This window comes from Agelaius tricolor, unplaced genomic scaffold, assembly GCF_023055355.1.
Source record: "Agelaius tricolor isolate 1412-34295 unplaced genomic scaffold, bAgeTri1.0.p SCAF_22, whole genome shotgun sequence".
Classification (NCBI taxonomy): domain Eukaryota; kingdom Metazoa; phylum Chordata; class Aves; order Passeriformes; family Icteridae; genus Agelaius; species Agelaius tricolor.
In genome coordinates this window covers 138,563-160,399 of record NW_027269282.1, presented here as the reverse complement: position 1 = coordinate 160,399, position 21,837 = coordinate 138,563, and the positions used below count along the sequence as shown (strand labels likewise).

The window sequence follows — 21,837 nt, the reverse complement described above, 5'->3', positions numbered from 1 at the left end:
TATCTAATAAGTGTGAATGTAATCAAGTTAAAAATGGGGACATTTTGATTAATGCTGCACCCCATTTCATGTATCAATGTATTACTTAAGTGATAATGCTAATGTTGGTTTATTTGTAAGGGTTATGTGTTATTGGACAAGCAATTCAAGCATCAAAAAAAAAAAATCTGACACCCAGACTGCTGACCAGAATTTAACACACCTCCAGGAATCCCTGGAATACCAAAAGCTCAATGTGTTTGCTTTTACTCTTGGCATTACAGCAGCTGAAAGTTATTACAGATTACAGTGTTGTTTAATCAGTGCTGCAAAAGTTACAACCACCCTCTGAGGTTACAAAATGTAAGGAAAATCCACTAAAAAAACCCAACTTACCCAACATGGGCTCCAATACAGATGCAGAGGACTAAGTGCACAGAGGAGTTAAATCATTTCTCACTGTGGGCATCTAGATTTTTGTTTTCAAGGAGTATTCTCTGCAAGCTGTTCTCTAAAACAATTTCATTACTCTCTACCAGCCTGAGGATGGAGTCAGCTGATTTTCCCTGCTGATGAATGACTCTATTGAAAGACTCAAGCTTTGGGTTAATAACTGAGCTGTTCCCTTTGGGAGTAGCTTAAGGGCAGGACATGGTTTGGTGCCTCAGAGGTCCCACTGCTGCAGGGGGCACAGAGGGGACAAGGGCTGACTCCTGAGGTGACAGGACAGGTTTGTGCATGGGGACAGATCATAGCAGCCAGCTGCTCCTGAATTAGCTGCATTAGCACACCCCTTGCTGAGGCTGCAACAGCCCCAGGAGAAAATTAATAAACAGAGAACCATAGGCACTCTGAAGGACCAGTATAAGCTTTACAATAAACCAGCATAAGTTTTAGTTTTATGTTATCAGGTTTTGCTGACGGCCTTAGCATTACAGGCCACAGCAATTAATTTTGAGTGTTTGTCATTTACTTGCTTGTCTCCAGCAGTCACAGCCCAGGGGTTGCTTCAGGTGATCTGAAAGCCCAGTGACCACTGCTGCTCAAGGGCTCTGGTAAGAAGAGGAGAATATGCCCTGCCCCAGACTTTCAAATGCATCACAGCTGCCTTAGAGCCTTGAAATGCAGACAAGTGCTGAAAAAGAAGGTCTTAAAGTGGGAATTTAATGTTCTCCAGCTGGGCACTGTGAACTGAAACAGGCAGCATCACATTGATGCTTTGTGTTTTCAAACAGAATATTTTCATTCTGATTAAATTATGACCTGCAATTAGTGGAAACTTGAAAAAGGTTTTAAGATGTAAATAGGAAGAGATCCCTAGAAATTTGAGGATTTCTGATATTGTGCATTAGCTAAACTTATGCTTGGAGTTCTATTGGGAGTAACAATCAGCACTATTTCTGTGCCAGTTGCTTACAGAATTTACTTTAAAGCTGTTTTCTCAGTTCTAATGCTACAGTAGGCCACATGAGACCAAACTTGCTTATTCTCCCACTTACAGCTGCTCTGTAATAGAAGCAGCCAGGGATTTTATTTCCCACTGGGTTTCCAGCTTCTTTCAGCTTGGCCGATGAATGGAGATAAACACTGTACACTTTATGCAGCTAGACAGACTGCTCAAATGAGATGTGGGGGAACTGTCCCAGAGCAGGCACACTCAGCACATATTCTTGACTTTTAATTGGATCAACATTCAACATGTGCAGGAAAGAATGGTTTTTACATTTCTTTAATTTCTCCCTCCTACAGATGCAGTAACAAATAAGAGCTTTAGCAATAACAACAGAAAGGCAAACAACAGTAGAGGAATCTGCTCAATTTTTTGCCATGTAGAGATGTGTTTTCCTCTCCTAGTCTGAGCCTCACATCTTCCCATGTTCTGTAACCTGGGGGGAGCTGCCAGTGTAGTCACAGCAGAGAAGTGACATCAAATAGCCTCTTAGGGCAACATGTCTGTAACTAGCTTTAAGATAAAGTCAAGAAAAAGGACCAAGGGTAAAGGTTTTAAACTGAAAGGAGGTAGATTCAGACTAGATAAAGATGACACTTTTATGGCATTGGTGAAGCATTGGCACAGGTTACCCAGAGAAGCTTTGGATGCCCCATCCCTGGAAGTGTCCAAGGCCAGGCTGGATGGAGCTCTGAGCAACCTAATACAGCAGATGATGTCCCTTCCCAGGGCAGGGGGTTGGAATTGATGACCTTTTAAGGTCTTTTCCAACCAAAATAGTTCTATAATTCTGTGAAAAAGCAAACAACATGTGCTTACTTCTGATATGAGCTGAGACTAGCATGTTCTAGGAAGAAAAAACAGGGCTGGTACTGCTAGAAGACACAGGATTGAAACCTCTCAGCCTTTGCCTTCCTCAAAAGTCATTAACTCTTTAATCCCAAAAAACAGCACCAGGATTGAAACTGAAATAGTCAAAATCATCTTCTTTCCCCTGTTTCACACCTTGCTCAAGTACCATCATATTTTACTACTGGTGACAGCACCAGCTAGGGTTTGGTGTGTTCCTGTTTATCCCTCTCATCCACAATATTGTCGTCACAGGAAATGATTTCTGACAGCAGATGTTAGATTCTGTCTGAAGTGGGTTTTCCTAATGCAACTTTTGTTGGTAATCACATTCCCTAAGTGGTTTCCCTTATCCTAAATTTTGTAGAACGGTGTTTCCCCAGAGAAAGTACTATCTTAGTCTTTCCAAAAACTGCCAACAGGTCCTGAAGCGAGAGGGCAGACAGGAAAACAACATGTGCAAAACGACCACCTTTCCCTTTTGGAAAGACTTGAACAATGCTGCTCAAAGGCGCCCAGAACATTTCCACACCAAATAGAGAACAAGGTGCAAGTTTCTACCTGGGGTTGCTGGGATGTGACAATTGCAAGAAGAAAAACCGAGACAATCAGCGGGAAGCGTCATGCAAGCTGTGTTACAGAGGTATGGCAGAAATAGAAGCCATGGGAAGCGCTGCCCCGACTTTTGTCTGTCCGGGATCCCCCGCCCCTTCTCTGTCTACCATCCTTTCCCCCGGACACGCTTGAGCCTGAACAGGGGTGCGGGCGAGATGAAGCAAAGGAGGAGTGGCAGGGCAGGGGCAGCGCTTGGAGGCTCCTGCGGGGGCTGGAGCGAGCGGCAGGAGCAGCAGCAGCAGGGCAGCAGCGTCCATCGGGAGGGCCGCCCCCGCCGGGCCGTGGGCGGGCTCGAACCCGCGGCGGGCGCAGAGCCGGGCCGGCTGCCAGGCTGCTCCAGCGGCTCCTCCGCCCAACGCGCTCCAGGTAAGGCGCGCCCGCCCCGGCACCGCGGCTCCCTCCCCACCTCCCCCCTCATCCCTCCCCCTCCGCTCCGTTAGCTTTTATAGTGCTTTTTAAAAAAAAAAATATTAGTGCTTCCTCTCTGAGGTATCGTTATGCTGCTGGATTAGAATTAGAATAATCAATTAGAATAACTCAAATTTCAATTAATAAGTCAAATCGAAGATGTGAGTGTCTCCCCTAAATGGCTGCAAAACCTTGCTCTTAAAAACAGTGAGTGGCAGTGGAGAAACTTCTCCAAGAAAGATAATGTAAGAGCCAGCTCCCGTTTTCCACCCCTATTCCTCACCAAATCTGCATCCCACCTCAAATGAATAATAGATGAACAATGCACTAGTAGTTAAAAAGGTGTACAAAATTTAAAGTAGATCACATTGATTAAACCTGTTATTAAGCACTGAGTAATGAAGAAAGAAAATATTTGAATTTAAAGTAGCATTTCATTTCTCTAGGAGGCTTTTTTTTTCTAAATATTAAAAAAAAAATTCCTGTACACACAATTTCAATGGTTATTCAAACTTTATAAAAAGGATTCTTAAAGGTTGTGCTCTATCCTGAACACTCCAGGTAATTCTAATAACCTGTCATAGGATAAAGCTAAAGCAGTTTGTGCTGAAGGCAAAGGAAGATCCTGCAACAGGCACACCCTTACAGATTTAACTAATCTTCCCACGTGGTAGCTGGGGAAAAAAATAGGAAATATATATTTTATTGGAAAAATGCCTCTTGCTTTCAAAACCCCTCATGCGATTTCCTCTTAGACCAAACTCCTGATTAGTTTGAGCTCAGCTGCACCTCTCAGTTGGAATAACTCCTCTGACCTCAACCTTAGCAGGTACAAAAGCTTACAGCTGAGCCCAGGACACTCAACTTGGACAACATTCACATTTTTTCATGGCTGTACAATTAAAAGCATTATATCCTGTGATTATTATTTGCAAAAATATGTAATTCTACCGAGTAATTTTAATTTTTTTTGTACCAGTTAATTTTGAATACAAAATCTTAATAGATTTTTAAAAACCGAAACTGCTCTGAAAACTGATGTTCTCCTTCCCAGTCTTTCATCCTGCTGCACTGCTCATAATGGTTAGTTTGTAAATCACCTGGTTACAGACACTTAACAATTCACTAAGGAATTTGAGTCTAAGACCTTGGACCCAATCTGAGAAGTAGATATTTGGTGACTAAGAAAAAGGAAGTTTTGTCTGGAAGGTTTCAGATATGCATAACACTAATCAAATCAACAAAAGTCTATGATTCAAATTCATAACTTGGATGGAAAATAAGGGGCTCAGCTCGGGTATATTCCCTTCCTTCTTCCACTTTGTTCCCAAACTAACAAGAATTTGGAACTGAAAACAAAATGAATTGCAGACCAAGGGGCTGTTCTCTGTCATAAATTTCAAAGGCACATTGCACAACATTCACTGAGGAGAGAAGATGGATGTGACTGATGGTTATGACCCTAATCTGCTCCTGCAGGGCCCTTGTTTTTCCCTCAGAGGGAAAAAGGGACAGAGTGCAATGTCCCTCGTTCTCCCAGGCCAGAGGCTGCATGGAGGGAAACTGCAGGAGCATTTCTTGGGTCCTGGATGGTTTCTTCAACGTGAGAATGCTGAGCAAAGCTCACAGTCATCATGGGCTGTGTGGGGAGACTTGGCCCCAGGTTAATGGCTGGAAGATTCTAGATCTGCTAACTCTCATAGGAACAGTGATTTAAACTGGCACAACAGGAATTCATTCGTCTTTCAGGACAGGATTTCATTCGTCTTTCCAAATCAAGTTGTTATTTTCTTAATCTGAACCAACATATCCTGTCCAACTTTTTGGGTTTTCAACTATTTATCTTAATCCTATCTAGGCTGATAGTGCCCAAACAAAACTGTCTCCATTTTGCTATAGGCGATAAAACCACATTATTTATCCTGGTCTGTGTAAACAGTGAAGGTTTCAGTGCTGCAGGAGGGCTGTGTCTACCTTCAGCCCACACTTGTGGGTGCCCTATAAAATCCTGGTGACCTAAAGTGCTCACCAGGCAGCTCTCAGGGCTCAGAGGGTCAATGGGAGACCACCCAAGCCATCAGTGTTTGCACCTTCCTGCGCAGTCAGAACCTTCCCAAAGGTGCCTTTGAGGTTTCATCCATCAGTTGCAGCCTCTGAAGGTTACCTGCCTCTCTGACCCAACTCAAACACATTCATTCTTTAAATTGCACAGAAACCCAGGGCCTCTTGAAGCCACTTGGGTGGGCTGTGAATTCTGACTCTAAAACTGGTGTGGCAGAAGGTAATCCCCACTTGTCTGTGGGAGGACCTTGGAGTGTTGACAAGCACCTTAAAAAGCCAGTAAAGGTCTCAGATTTGAGATTTGGATTTTGGTACAAGAGGACTCAAACATCTGCAGACTTATGTAGAGATCCTGCTGCCCAGATAGCAGAACTGAGATGCACAGAGCAAAAAGTTTTATGAAGTCTGTATGCACATAAACCCAACCATTAATAACCCCATAAACCTCTGATTTCTTTGGGTAATTACAAATGGCAGTAATCATCAGCCATGACTCAAACACCACTAATATGCCAGACTTTTGAGTGTCAGCTATCTGAATTCATATTTAGGAACAAGGTCGGATAAGTTACTTAGTTCTCTGCCTTTTAAAACTAGAAAATATCCTGTGGGGCACATTTTCTGTAGATTTCTCAGTAGATATAAGCAGAGCTTGTAATGAGCACTACATTTAAGCAGTCACAATGAACATGTTCATTTCTTATAATCTATTCTGTGAATGTTTATTACTGCATCCATTTCTGTACATTGCTGAAACCTTTCAGTTCAGTGTTAGGCTGGTTGGGAGCACGACATCTGGCACTTGCTCCATGAAGGTAACTCCTAGAATTGTACTGTCATCCTAAGCACCCAGTTTTTATAAATCTGAAATTAATTTTCCAGAAAAACAGTATAATGCTAACAGCATCCTTGCCAGTTATTTTGCAGCTAATCCACAATATGTAGTGTATTTAAAATGCACAGAGTGAAAACAACAACAGATAAACATATAAAATAATCCTATCATGGGTTATGTAACTTACTCTAAGGCTTTGATGTTCATGAAATTGATAATACAGGGAACTTGGTGAGAAATAAAGACCTCAATCCAGGGCACCAAATGTCTCTCATACACTTAATTATGTAAGTATTAGCAGCATACTGCTAGTCCCTACTCCTTTGGTGGCTAGAAGTGCTGATACTAAAAATTTTAAGGCTGTAACAATAGATTTGTTTGACTTTGATTCTGAACTTCCAGTGTATTTTGAGTATAGTGATTTTACATATAAACTTGTACATTATTTGGGATATTGAAGTAAATCACTGAGTTGTTGGTTATGTAGTCTGAAATCCTGCTATGGTCATTTTTTAAAAATAAATATATTTGTCATGCTGATTTGTTTGAGATAATTTTAAAGACTCTCATGTGATGCTTATACCCATGTAAACAATTTCTAATTATGAAATTTCAATTACAGCTCATTTTGCTATACCAGAGAAGAAGTTTTAATTTCTGGGGCATCTTAAATTCATTCCACTCATTTTACACTATGAGCTTCTGTTGCTGAAAAATATCTTTGACAAAAACATCTCAGAGTGCAGAACTTGAGAAGAAGCTTTCAGACTGCAGCAACTTCCCAAGCTTTTTCATTGAGAAAATTACACTTCTCTTGCCTGGCACACATAACAACTATTGATCAGAAGGTCATAGCATAACTGCACTCCAGTGTTTCACTTTGAACTATTGGCAGATACAGGAGCAATAGAGGCCTAAGAGCCCTTCAATTGCTGACATAACACTGTCATAACAGATGGCCCCTGTGCTGCCCCTCTGCAGAGAAAACACGACAAGACAGCTTCTTTCTATGGGCCAAGTGCATCCAACTCTGATTACTTGCCCAGGGAGACTTGCATGGTTTTGCCCATGGTAGGCAAGATCAGATGTGCCTAGGGTTTAAAAACAAGCTAGCTGGTGTGCCAAAAGCCAGTTGTCAGCCACATAACAGGGTGCCCCTTATAATAGGATGCAGACATATGCATTTGTCCACTTTCATCAGTCAATTCCCCAGTTAGACCTGGAGTTTTGCTGCCACTGGGTTTTATTCCTTCTTTTTAATTTGCTGCATTAAAAAAAAACCCTTCTTGATACTTTTCACTCAAGCTGCAGTCTCTTCAGTATTAATCCTAACATGAAAAAAAAAATTGAATGTGTGAAAATTTTGCATTTCTTTGTCTTTTGGGGAGCGTTAGGAAGTACCATGAAACTGCAGCCATTATAGGTGGACATGCAGATTAACCCAAAGACAGATATCATGGGTATCAGGTATCACTTTATTCCACAAAGTGCTTTGTCAGTGACTACTGTCAGTCTGTTGTATGCAGTTGACTTTTCCAAGCTGTGGTGGTTTTGGCTGGAGTAAATTTTCTTCAGAGTGGCTGGAATGGGGCTGTGTTTCAGGTTTGTGCTGCAAACACAAGTGCTGGTATTTCAGGGATGTTTTAGTTACTGCTGAGCAAAGCTTGCACAGGGTCAAGGCCTTTTGTGCTTCTTCTACCAGCCCACCAGTGAGGAGGCTGGTGTTGCAAAAGAAACTGGAGGGGGCACAGCTGGGCCCTCTACTTCCAAATTTTACCTTGTGACTGCCTTCCATGTACCCTCTCCCTTTCTCCCATGGAGTCCTCAGTGTTTCCAGCTTGTTTCCAGCTTCCCATCATTTCCCCCCCAACTGGTTCATTTTGATCTAACAAACAGGATGAAGTCAAGAACAGATAAGCTCACAGGTTAATTTGCAGTTCCAGTAGACAATGCAAGCAGAGAATCCAGAGCAGGGGAGGCAGCTTTACTTCTCTGGCACTCTGGGTGAATCCCTCCTGAGTTTCTCTCTTCCTTTCAGTCAAGCACTTAAAGACACTGTCATTCAACAGTTTGGATGTGGAAGTAAAATGCAACTGTAAAGCTAATTCAGTTTGTACTCTAAAACCCACCATCTGCTTTTTATTTTAAGATAATTCTACATGCAGTTTTAGATGCCTGCAGTAGCAGCCATGGGAATTCAGGCATATGGCTACTACCATATGACAAAGTGTATTATCTAATAATTTCTAGTCTTTCTCATGCATCCACTTGTGCATAAGGTACTCAAAATAATAGGCATCTTATCCTTTAATTCATTCACACAAAATTCACTTCCAGTGAAATCTTTGGCTATTTCTACTACCTCTGCCAGCTGTCTGCCTCACCCCATTTCAGCCTCAAAGGTTTGTGCAACTTGCATAATTCACTTTTCCTGTCATGCTGAAGATAATAAATAACTGAATTCCCATGAGAAAGTCAAAACATTGGATGACATTTTACAGTCTTAAGCTGATCTGAATAAAAGTAGAAAAATGTTGTCTCATCATATAAGAATCTTGGGCAGATTTGTTACCTTCACCTCAATTAAATTTTTAGAACAAGATGTGTCAATATATGCACAATAATCTGGACAGCATGCAGTCTGTCTAGTTAAACCAAATGGCTCAATATTCTATGCAGAAAACAGGTTATGCTTATTTTTCTAGGGTGGGAGGAAAATATTATGGGTTTGGCTGAACTAGAGTTAAACCAGTAGTTCCATCCATGTATGCATGCAGGAAGGACCCTTGCTGTGAATGTGTAGCATTTGATAAAGGAATGTGTGACAGGAAAGGTCCAGATGTGCAAACATGCCAAGAGGGAGGGAGGCTTTTCAGCAGAACAAGCCCCCTAAGAAGGGGCGGCAGGGAAAACGTGTGCGTGCACGCAAGCATGTACACACATGCAGCAGAGATTTATATCCAACTTAAGTATTATCTGTGAAACAGCTTAGGACTCCAGCAGTTACTCAGTTCTGTTCCTTGGCTGGCATGCAGTGTCTCTGCAGTGAGGGCAGGCCAGCTGACATGGCAATTAGATCTCCTGATTCGTATTTCTTGCACAGAAGTAAGAGATCTTCTCCCTTCTATTACCTCCATGCTCTCTTTTTCTGAGCATACAAAAGCAATCCATGTACCATAGGATGGATTTGACCTTTGATGTGTAAAAGACCACAATTCTCCACCCCACCCTCCCATAAAATTGCTACCTTGGATGTTGGTTAAGAACTGAAGGTAAATCAGTTGCTTTAGAAAGAAATCAGTAATAAGCTCGCTCCTTTTCATCTTCAGTACTGTAAAAATGAAACCCAAACAAGTACAGAAATATCCATAGGTTTCCTTAATCTCTTTATAAAGGATCTTCAGTCGTATTAGGAGCTCATAGTAGCAATTCAAAAGCTAAATATAAAAGCAGCTTTTTGAAGTACTTATAAAGTCAGTAAGAGGCTTTTTATTTTTAGCATATTTTCCTGTGAGATAAAGATAATGAATGTAGAAAGCATCCAAACCCAAAATGAGATACGCAAAAGAGATCCCACGATCTGCACCAGGAGTGCTACAGAATCAGCATGTAGAGAGCAATGTTCTGACAACACCATCTGCTCATTTGTTCTGTTTTTTCCTATTACCAGCTCTCTTAATGTCTCATGCATGATTTTCTGTGGAAGTCAGGAGGAGTCTATGATTTATTTTGACATTAATATTTACCAGGCTGGTGTATGCCTAAAGTAGCCAAGATGCTGAGAATGTTTGCTTGTTTAAAAAGCCATTGAAATGGTTTTCCTTTTTCTTTGGAGACGTTAACAAGTTATTTTGTCACTTCACTGTTACATAAAAGTCATATCCCATTCACATGACATCAATTTAGGTAAATACCACTAGTTTTGCTTTTACTAGAGCTGTAGACTGAAAGAAAAATTACTTTGGTTTTTAAAAAGCTTTCTGGCATTTTACGTTGGTCACTAAAGAACAGTGAAACAAAGTTTGAGGCTGTGAAACTTGAAGTTCTTTACTATTAGCAGATTAGTGGGAAATTGAAGTGCAAGATACTCCTGCAAAACTCATTCTGGACACTGAAAATGTTATGCTTGATTGTCCCTTCGTGAAGCCTGAAAAAGATATTTTATTTGCATTTATTAACATTGAACAATTGTTTTGCAGATTCTGGGTAGGTAGCATTCCTGACATGTAGGGGTTTTTTTAGAGTTTTGAAGCAACACCTACAGGTAAGGTTTGTGTACTCTGCTGAAATACAGCAAAAGTGTGCACAGTCTGTGCATTTCAGATCTGTTGCATGACTGCATTATACTATGGATTGATACTCTTTTCCTCCAGAAATAGATTACAGAGCTGACAGATTTCTTAAAATAACCATTATGGATGTGAATCATACTGACAAAAGCAAAGAAATCCCATTCAGAAAAGACATCTTGCCTCAGCCAAACATTCTCATGAATCTTATATGATTTATATACAAAGGATTTTTTAAATTGCTAGGCATAGAAGCCTAAAATTTCATTTTTTCTCATTAACAAAAAGACTACCAAAGTTATGTACCAGTGGTATTGAGCTGTGCATGTGCCAGGAGGTTGCTCTTAAATAGCTCTGTGTTCTAAGGTGGGGTCATGTATTGTCCCTTATGAAGGGACACTGGTATGCCAGAGATGCACTCACAAGCATGAATAGCAGAGACAAAACTCACTGTTTGCAATTCTCCTGCACAGGATGACATTATCTTTCACAGCAATTACTTTTCCTAATATTTAAAGGACAGAGGCTTAAATGAAAGAGCTGTAGTATACTGGAATGCAGCTTCTCTTCGTTAGTTAAATTAATCCTGATGCCACCTCTTTTTTTTCAAATGTTGTGATTTTTTAAAAATTGATGTAGATATTTACTAATATATTAGAAGAAGTTATTCAAGAGACAGTATCTTTAGTGTTTAAAACCTTTGGAAAAATTCATGTATTAGAAATGCATATGTGCTGTAAAACATTAACTCTGCACCTTTTGTTTTTTTAGGAGCTACAGGAACTTCTGAAAGAATTTGTGACAATGTACAGTCTTAAGTGCTGCAGACTCAGAGCCCTTTTTCTGTTGCTGCTCTATAGGTAAGAAGTATTTGCTAAAAATATTTTTTTCAACATATTATTGTATCAGTTAGTTTATAATCAACTTACTTATAATTAGAGACCTATCTGATGAGGTAACAAAGTAGAATCTTCTTGGCATTTGAATTTTGTCTCTTAAAAAAATTAAAGAACCTGGGTATTAACAGGAACACAGGACTGAGCTTCATGAATTTCAGCTGCATTGATTAACATATTTTTTTAATTGGAAAGATTGATGGGGGAGAAAAAGAATGGAATTTATGAAGCATAGGAACCCTCAAATAAAGGATTACTGGGTACAAAGTGAGTACTGTATCAGATGGTTAACAAATTCAGATGGGCACATGGTCCTTGCCTGGAGCATAGTGCCTTGCCCTAGGACAGAAGCACACAGTCCACCTAGATTTACTGCAGGCTTGAGATAGTAAAATCATCATTGTGCACTAAAAGTAGAGTATCTTAAAAAGCATTACCTGTTCTAAACACTGTTTTCTTATTCTCTGTTATGAAATTGTGAAATCTTTAGGAAATCTGAGTTGCATTATGCTGGAAAGTGAAAATGATCTCTGGCTACACATAGCCCTTCTTACAGTACAGCTGCCATGACAAAAAAGTATAGAAATGGAGCACTTAAAATATATTCCTTCTATAAAAATGGGCAAAAACTTTCTTTAAGTAATTCCAATAAGAAAATGTAAGCATGGACAGGTTAAACATTCTCATCACTAGTTTCATCAGAAGTATTTAAAGTCTGTGAGCCAGTTCTTTATCTAGAATTGCCTAACCTACTTCATCTCACAGTAGATTCCTCAGGGGAAGATTCTATCTGAGCTTTAACTCAGGTGGGTGTGCAAACACTCATTTAGATAAAGCTTTCTCTTAGTAGTGGGAAAAGGTGGAACAGTCCCCTGAAAATAAGTTTAAAGCATCAACCTCCCCCACCTTCTCCATTCCTATAGAGGGGTCTTTGTGCAAAACGTGCACTTGCTGTAATTCCATCTTCTTTCCTCATCAGCTGTGAATTGCCATGCTATAATGAGCAGATGACTCATGGCTTAGCCATAATAAAACACTGCTAAAAGACCAACAATTTCAGAAGCACATAAATAACAAGAAGGCAAAATTCCCCCAGGAGCTCAGAGCCTGTGGTACACATTTCATTAATATCAGACAGACTTTGTGAATGCTCTTACAGCTTCATCTGGCTGTGAGTGTGCAGAAGCACAGGGGGCTCATTCCTGAGTTCATCCATGGGGTAAGTGCACACACAGCACCTGTGTGAGTGCCTGGGTACAAGGGCACAGCTGCTGTGTCTGTTGTACCCAAATCCAGACACAGGCTGAGAAGCAGCTCTGACCCTTGGTTATCTCACACACAAGATGATGCTTGGGTACAAAAATGCATTTTTCCAGTCCACAAATCAGGGAGGGTTTGTGAAAGTGCTGTTTAAAACAAAAGCTATCCTGCTTGGCACAGAAACAGAGAAATATTTCTAAACAAAACCCGAGGGCTGAGGTGCACCCAAAGCAAGGGCCCTGATTTTTGGCGAAGTGGTCCCTTAGATATTCCACTTGGAAAAGCTCTGCCTAACATGTGAAGAGAGTTTCTTTTACTGAATAATTTACAGTCAGTAATGGTATGGGGTTGTTTTTATTCTTTCTATCTCTCCCTGCCTGAATGACACCTCTTCACTTCACTTAACATTAAATTACATTACAATCACAACATGGCCCCCTTTTTACTATTAAAATCTGTATCTGGGGAGTTGCCTGGATGATTTCTTTCCCAGATTTTTTTTTAAGTAGTAATGAAAAAATTGAGGAAAATTGATCGTTATCAGGAATCAGCTTAAATAAATGTATGCTGTTTGGTCTGAAGAAGGGTTCCCATTTGTTTCAGATAGGGTGTTTTTAACATAAAGAATGCTAGCTTAGGTTTATGGAATCAGAAACAGAACTCTATGAAAGTTGGTTTTTTTTTTTTTTTTTTTTTTTGCCTGAGCTCCTGAGCTCAAGAGCATTTATGGTATTTCACTGTTTGCTCTTGTGCCTGGTAACATGATGCTAATTTCAACCTCACCATTTAACAAAAAAAAAAGGCAGGTGACAGTGCTGTCCATTTCAAAGCAGAGAATTAATCAGTGATGTGAATTTTGCTACAGTTTATCTGCAAAGACCATATAAACCCCCATATCATTGAGCAAAGGTATGAAACCAGAAATAACAACTTTATTTGCATCTGTAAGCCCTTCGCCTGTCAGTGAATTGCCTGCAAAAAAGCTTTTTTTATTCTTGTTTTCCTGGAGGGAGTGTTTCAAAAGCTTGTTCAAACTGTATCTGGCATTTTGTTTATCTTCTTGCAGTTCTAAGGTGTTTCTGTCTCTTTCATGCTTTCATGATACATATCTTCTGACAAAAAATAGCCAGAAAATAAATTCTCGTACATGTGTCTAGACTATACTTATGCCTAAATAAATGATATATACTACTGTTTAGGGCAAATGTTCCTTTCTCCCTTCCAGTTACCCCATTCTTTAAGACACTAACTTGAAAGTACCTAAATAACAAACAGTTGTTGTACCTTTCAAGTTTAGCCAAACCCATAAAAATTCTCAGTTTTTGAGTGTAAGAATGACTTAGAAAAATAAACAATTAAAAATCTGCTTTTATAAAAGCAACCAGAGGGCATTGAACCTGATGAGTTAAAGCATTTATTATGCACTGACAGCCCAGAACAGATAGATATTCTCAGCTGAAAAATAATTATATGCTCAGGTTTTTTCTGTAAAAGCCTCTTCACGCCTCAGTTGCTGGAACACCTGTTGCAAGACAATTTCAGACTTAAATACATGCCAAGGTATTTCACATACATTAAGAAAATGGAGGAACTTAAACAGCTTACCTTAACTATGAAACATAAATATAATGGCAAATATTGGTTAAAAGAGAAGCTTAGATGCTTTGATGAGAAGATCCAGATGCAGAAGTGGAATGAGTCTGAGCTTTATCCTTTGTGAGTGTGTGCAGCTGTGAGCTCACCGTGCCTGAGCTGGGAATGGAGCTCGTGAACCTAAGAGCACTGTAAGGGTAACAGGGAATGGGAATGGAGCTCGTGAACCTAAGAGCACTGTAAGGGTAACAGGGAATGGGAATGGAGCTCGTGAACCTAAGAGCACTGTAAGGGTAACAGGGAATGGGAATGGAGCTCGTGAACCTAAGAGCACTGTAAGGGTAACAGGGCACCATCCCTTGAAACCAGAAACCCAAACTGCTTAGGGCACAGAACCTCTGGAGGCTCCTTATCTCTCACCACTGACAATCTGCCTCTGAGTGTCCCCACAGTCAGCAAACTGCTAACAGCACACACTCCCATTTGGGAGGCCTCAGGTTCCTTTCACTTGTTGGCTTGCTCTGCTAGGACTTCTCTAGGGTTTTGTGGCCAAACTGCACACAGGGGACCAAGCCTCTTCAATTCACAGCCTCAATTACAGCACAGCAGCTTTCCCAGGCTTACTTAACCATAAATCTCAAAAGACAGTGATATGAGGCTACACATCATGTGTTAATGAGGAAAATTATGAATTATCACAGGTCATTTAAGGGAAGGACTTCCATAAACATTTTAAAGAGATATTTTGGAAAATAGAGTTAATGACAATGAACCAGACCACTCTGCAGTTGCATGTTGGTTGGCAGAATAATGATATACCCTAGCAGTAGAAATGAAACAAGTTTTCCTTTAACATTTCACAACATGTAAAACTTGTTCAAGAACAATCCAGTAAAGCTGTGAAATTAAGCTCATGCAGCTCACTGAACACTTAGCTAAAATTTATATGTAAATTACAAAAGGAGAGATATCTATTCCAAGTGCAGTATTTAAGAAATTAATTACATTCAAATGCATTTCCAATTTTAACACTTCTCTGCAACATAAAACTGGCCTTCTTATTTATAGTCACATCTCAATTTAACATGACTCTGTTTGTTTCTTTAGGAAAAAACTTACAGGAGAAACTTCCTTTATTCCAAAGCTGGCATTACTCAAGGGTATACTTAAGTAACAACATCATTCTTTGGCAATATAGAAATAAAAAACAGGGAAAAAAATAAAGGAAAAAAATGAGAACATTTAAATAGCTAAGATATTTGTGTTATAAGGCAGCTAATGAAAAACAGCTATTTCTGTGGCAATAGGATCTGGTGAATAAAAAATTATACAGCAATAGCAGCTTTTCAAGCCAGGGGACACCACATTTAAAACCACAGTGTGATTTGGCCACGTGCATTCACTGAGGTCATCTTAGCATGTAAGCTTTTCCAGTTTAAGATACTGGATTATTCCTGGTGTCTCAGTGTCCTGACAAAACAACTCAAGCTTTCTCAGAAACAGCAAAATTAAAATGAAAATATCAAGCTTTGGAAAGCTCCAAGAGACCCAGAAATATAATGCAGAAGAGAAAGCAGAGTTTTCAGGAGCAGCTCCAGAAAGAGCTGAGACTAAGAAATTCAGTGAAGATTTAGCACTTTAAGGGAGACCACAAAACACTGGTAGCCCCTTACCTAATGGTCTATGCTGAGATTCTTCTCCCTAAGAACAAATCACTACAGCTCTTGCACCTCCTGTTGGAGAGCTGATCATTTTTAGGGGCCAGTAATTCCCAGAGCAAGGATTAAAATCTCCAGACCCTTCTCCTGGTGTTTATGTTCTCCATCAGCAGAGACAATGCCTCTGCCAGCTGGGCTCACTAAGGCAATTAATTATTTGCCTCTCACCTTCATAATTCATACCCCACCTTTCTCAAATCATTGGGACCAAGTAGCTGCTGCCATCTGTGCTGCAATTTCTGAAGGGCACACCCTGCTCAGGGTCTGGGGGTGCTCACCTTTGGGGTTAGGTGGAAAGGGTTTGTAATTATTTATAAATCACTTCTATGGATTGTATTTGTAGCTGTTTCTGAGCAGAGGAAGTACTTGAATTCTCATTATGCTTCACTGATTTTGCTCAACAGGATTATTTCTGTAGCCTGTTTAAAATTGTGTTGTGAAAGCAGGATTTTAAGGGTGGTTTTATGCACTAGTCTCTGAGGTTGGTTTCTGTCTCTGAGACCTAAATATAATGTATTTCATTATGTAAAAAGAAGCTTTATTTTAAATGATGAAATAAACAACCAGCATCCCTTCCACATTCCTAGATTATAACCATAATGCCTTGTTTACAGATGAAGTATTAAAGAAGATTGTTTCTCAGATGGAATGTTAAGAAATAATAGACTTTAAGGTATAAAAAGAAATAGACTAAGACTTTAGGTATAAAAAGAAAGAATAAACTCTAAGGTATAAAAGATATTTTATTTCCAATAAGAGACAAATACAGATTATGAAACTTGATATTTTTTTGATTTTTATTATGTTCTTTTAAAATATCCTCATTTTCAATTCCTTTTAGGTGCATGCAAATTCCTGAAGCTGAAGGAAAAAGTGAAATTCTACCTCCAACAATACAAAAAATCATAAAAGGGTACAACAAGTATCTACGTCCATTTTTTGATAGTAAGTAGAAAAGCTTTTTCAATAAGACTGAGTCATAATGTGGTGTCTAAAATTCAGCAGTGAGAGTAAATGGGTTTTTCTGTACTTTTTCCCTCTGATATCTGCCAGCCACTGATCTGATTATATCTGTTCTGTGATATAATAAGATAGAGTTTAATAGCTTTTGTGGCCCAAGGTGAAACTTGTATTTTCCAAGTATTTGCAAGCTAAACTTCCAGACTGTTAGAAAACTTGACTATCATTGTATGTGTGTCTTCATGAAATATGCTGTAACGTCTTACCTATTTAAAAGTGTAATTTCCTCTAATTTCCTAAATAATAACTATAAAAAGCTTTGATTAAAGATTTGAAAGCTTTATATATCAAGCTGTTCATAACAGCACAGGCAAGTCTTGTTACTATGCAAAGTACTATATGCCTCAGCTATAAGATTGCAAGATAATTATTTAATAAATGATTCTTGCCTCAGGTCTTATAGGTCACTGAACAGATTTACTGAAAATTGTGGGGGGAAAATGAATTGAAAAGGGAAAATGAATTAAAAATGTCAGTTCCCTGCATCAGACACCAATGGTCACCAGATTGGAAGAGCCACAAAATCTACTGCATCAAGGTGATTTTTCTGCCCTGCAGTACAGTCAGACACCTGAAATCTCAGTGAAAAACCTTCTTACTTGAGTCAGGCTATTGGATGTATCCGAAGTACTGAGGAGTTATGAAGTGGTGTGAAGAACTTGTCCTGGAGAAAGTGCAGAACACTGAAGAAGAAAATATTCTGAATGTCGAAAAGAAGCTCAGCACCATGTGTCTGTCAGGAAATAAACTTGTAGTGTGAATTCTAGGCAATAGATCTTAAGCTGGATGTTTGGAAATGCTAGAGGTATGAGTGCAAATGAAATATTTTATATCCCTTTGTATCCTACTTAAACAATTGATTAACTAATGAGTTTCTAAGGCCATACTGTTACCTCTTGCCATCCAAATACCTGGCTCAGTACGGATGCTCCACATCATGTGCTGTTTCTGGATCCATTTATAATAATTTTAGGATATACCTGTATTTTAGGTTGAAGAAGAAGGGGAAAACTATTTCATCAGTTTGTTTTTATTGTAATTGTCTTAACTGATGATAAAACTGCTATAAAATATTTAATGCTCTAAGGAGACTGACAGCAAAATAAAAGTAACTTTAATAAATAAACTAACCCTTCCTCATTGGAGATGATGCATAATGTAAAATAACTGTGTTCAGTGGCCATTAATATATTTTATTCATTACCTCATGATAGTACTAGAGATATGTTGGCACTGCCATGATGAGTGTGCTTGGGTAGACAGCAGTCTCATTTCAAAATCCTGTAATGGCAATTAAGACCTACCCATAAAGCATATTTGAGTTACAAATCTCCCTTTTCTCCATCTTTGCCTCAGCTGTTGTGTTGCAGCAAGGCTATAGTTATTTTTTTGTCTGGGTGTTTTGTTCAGAGGGATGCTAAGGGCTCTCTGGGTGTGCCTAGAAATCCCAGAGGAGCACAGATTGAGTCTGTCACACACAGCCAGTCTCACACCTCCAGACAGCGCCAGCATCTCTGCAAATGCTCACTGCAGCTCAGGCATGCAAACTCTGCCTCACAAACCTTTGATGGATCTTTATTAGCTCCAGTGCTGAAGGAATGAGATGACACTCTGAAAAAAATACATTTTATTGATGCCGCTTCTAAATGCAGGGTTGGTGGTTTTGCGAGAAATTACTTTTTTTGTAGGAATAATTTGAGTTAGGATGACTCAGACAATGCTTCTCCTGATTTTTGAACCTGTAGCTTTTTGTGAGGTCACTGGGGATCACTTTGCCTGTCATAGAGGAAGGTGTGCTTGGGCTGGGGAGTGGTATCAGCCTAGTCCTGACCCCTCTCTGTTCCTGGCAGGGTGGGCTACACTTTGCAGCAGGGCCAGGCCCAGGAGAAGCTATTGCTCTTCTCAGAAGCAGAGCTAGCAAACCATCCTAATCCTCAGCTTAAGAAACCTGTGGAATTTATTTATCTCTGTGACCTCAGCTATGCTAGTTTTGTTCCATGTAATATTTTCCTGGTTTATTTGGTGGTTTTTTGCCTGCAGCTGATGTACCTTGTGTCTGTTCTTGGTAACTGGCTTTACTCAAATGGCACTGAGCTCCTTAATATTTAATAAAATGGGGTTTTAGTCCTGAAAAGAAAGCTGGGTATAAACAAATGTTCATAAAATGACAGTTCCTTTCTCCCAAAGCCAGAAAACCAGAAATATTTACTAGTTAAGTAAAATTTATGGCAGCTCATAATTTTTTTAGTTTAATGAGCCCCCCATTTGCTTATTAATTTGTGTTTGGTCTTTATGATAGGGCTGGGAGTTGACTGGAAATGTCCCAACCACATACCCCAGCTTGGGTAGTGTCATTAACAAGGGGAATATGAAGATCTTTTCCATTTGAGTCCAATGATTGCATAGCAACATAAAAACTGTCTTCTCTCCTTGCATGGAGTGAATCTCCTGCTTTCCTAGATTTTAATTCTGGGTTTATCTCACCTTACTTTGGCATCTCCTCCTGCACAGGCACCCCTCCAGGCCCTGGCTGCACAAACGTTGCCATTTTTGCGTAACACAGACTGTCCTTCCCATCTCCAAGCACTGAAATTGGGTGCCCAAGGTGGGATTAGTTGAAGGCAGCCTTAGTGTGTCAGAGGTGTGCAGAGAGGTAAAACTGGCTGAGTATTCTATGTTTGTCCATGGTGGGTGGCAGGAGCCAGCTGCCACATTGTGGGGGTACTTCAGACACTGTTGGCACAGAGGAATCTCAGCTGGGCTGGTTATTTAGCTCTGCCCTCATCTGAGTGTTGCTATTAAGAATGTTCTCTTTCCTTATCTAGAGCACTTCAGTGTTCCTCTTTGAGCTGGTTCATCAAGCAAGTCTTTATAAATTAAGCAGATAGGTGCAATTAAGAATTAAAAAACCCCAAACCCCTGATTTGGAATGATTTTAGCCATTCTTTGGACTGGAATATGAAATGCTCTGATACTAATGTTAGTAGATATTACTCCTCAATATCCTCTATCCTACCCTTATAGATATATATGGAATACTTCTATAGAAAAGCTGGCAAAAGGGATTTAAAAATCAACAGTTATTTCCCCTAAATGTGCTACATTACCCTGATACTTTATCTCAGCAATACAAGTTGATTTCCACCTCAGGTTTTCTGCTGGAACCATGTAGATCAATTTTATAACTTTATGTGCTGTGCCAAACTCTCTGAATTAATGAGCAATTCCTGCAGACTTCAGTGAGCCTTGGATTAGGTTCATAGGGTTGTTAAGGGATGCATAAAATCTTGTAAATAATTTTATACAAATAGATTTTGTTCTGTGATTGAACGTGATAATTTAAGTGTTCTAATTAAAAAGAGAGATACTAGGAAAAGGTCACAGCTAAGTATATTTGAATATGGAAGCTGCTTTCAAGTGGTACAGAAAAGTGTCATGCTTAAATCAGTTATTCTAAATCACATTTAAAAGATTATTTTCCTTCACTTTATAATGACTAATACATTTCATAGACTTGAGTTTTAAATTAAAGCAAATAAAGTTTTTGGGTTCAACCTTCTGTCTAAGACCTGTCATCATGGGGTTTTTTTCCCCTCAAATGTTGTTTATTTTAAGTTCTATAAATGTAATTAGATGAAGGCATTTTAGTCTTCAGAAGTGTACAAATGAGACATCAGAATGTTAGCTGTGTCTAACACCCTTCAGTTTAGTGAGGCAAACTCTCAGGGTACATGAGAAAGAAATACCAAATAAATATCATCTAAAGACTATTTTAAGTCCCAGCTAGCCAATATCTAGTCCTTTAGAGAGAAGCAAAAAGCCCAGAATATGTAAACTTCAGCATACACATGGTAATGGAGATTTTCCTTCTTTTCCCACAAGACACACAAAGAGCATCTGATTGCCACCAAACCCAGGTTCCTGCATGCAGGACAGTTTGGGTTTTGGTTTTCAGCAGGGTTCTCCCCTGCCTCTCCAACCCCTCCAAACACTTAGCTCCAGACTCTAAATTATAAATGGTGGTTATGTTCAGATAGTAAAAGATCAATTTATTTGAAATTTCCTGATGTCTCCAGCTTCCATAAACTGGGATCTTACTTTGCTTTGCTAAACAATGTGCACAAGTAACTACTGCATGCATTTTCTGACATTGGACAAGTCACCTTTCTGACTTCTCTTTGAGGAGCTGAGTAAACAATGCTCCTTGGTTTTTATGTTACAAGATTTGATATAAGATTTGATAAACTTCCAGATTTTTTTGTATTTTGGAATATTTCTCACTGTGTCTGCTGTTTGCGCATTTTGTTCAAATGTGGAACAGGAATCTTGTCACAGTCATAACAGTCTTGCCAATACAGAATAGATTGCAAGATAACTTAATTCTGTGCATTACTCCCCATTGTAATAATGCTGCTGCCAAAGCATAAGATGGAAAGAGCATGTTAAAATGATTATCTGTGACAGCCTCTAAATCCTTCTCAAAGGCACTGCTTGCCAAGATGGTTTCCTATCCTGTGTGTGTTGCCTGTCTTATTTGTCCCCACATTAATTGCTTGCATTTGGCTGTATGGAAACATGGGGGTTTTGACAAATGATTTAACAAGCTGTTGTTAACATGGTCCCCACCAAGTTTTGTCTTGTCCACAAACTGTACCAGCAAAGCAACATCAATGTCTAAAAGTTATTGATGTAAACAAATAGGATTGAAATGGATTTGTGCTAGAAATGGGACTGTCTTCTCATGCCTTCAAATCAAGAATTACAGTTGAGATCTGTCAGAAGGTCTGTCCACTTTCTTCATGTAACTATTTGTCAAGAAAAATGTCTTGTGGCGGGAAGTTAAATGCACTGAAAAAAAATCTAA

At 39.4% G+C, this 21,837-nt stretch overlaps 1 protein-coding gene across 1 annotated transcript in view; it reads left to right on the top strand.

Moving 5' to 3' along the window:
• The first annotated feature begins 2,948 nt into the window (after nucleotides 1-2,948).
• Nucleotides 2,949-21,837, top strand: part of LOC139599192 (gamma-aminobutyric acid receptor subunit pi-like) — a 45,844-nt gene continuing 26,955 nt past the window's right edge. The window contains exons 1-3 of the mRNA XM_071446267.1: nucleotides 2,949-3,259; nucleotides 11,258-11,346; nucleotides 16,795-16,898. Of these exons, the coding sequence (XP_071302368.1) occupies nucleotides 11,291-11,346; nucleotides 16,795-16,898 (160 nt within the window). The 5' untranslated portion in view covers nucleotides 2,949-3,259; nucleotides 11,258-11,290. The remainder of the gene's footprint in view (nucleotides 3,260-11,257; nucleotides 11,347-16,794; nucleotides 16,899-21,837) is intronic.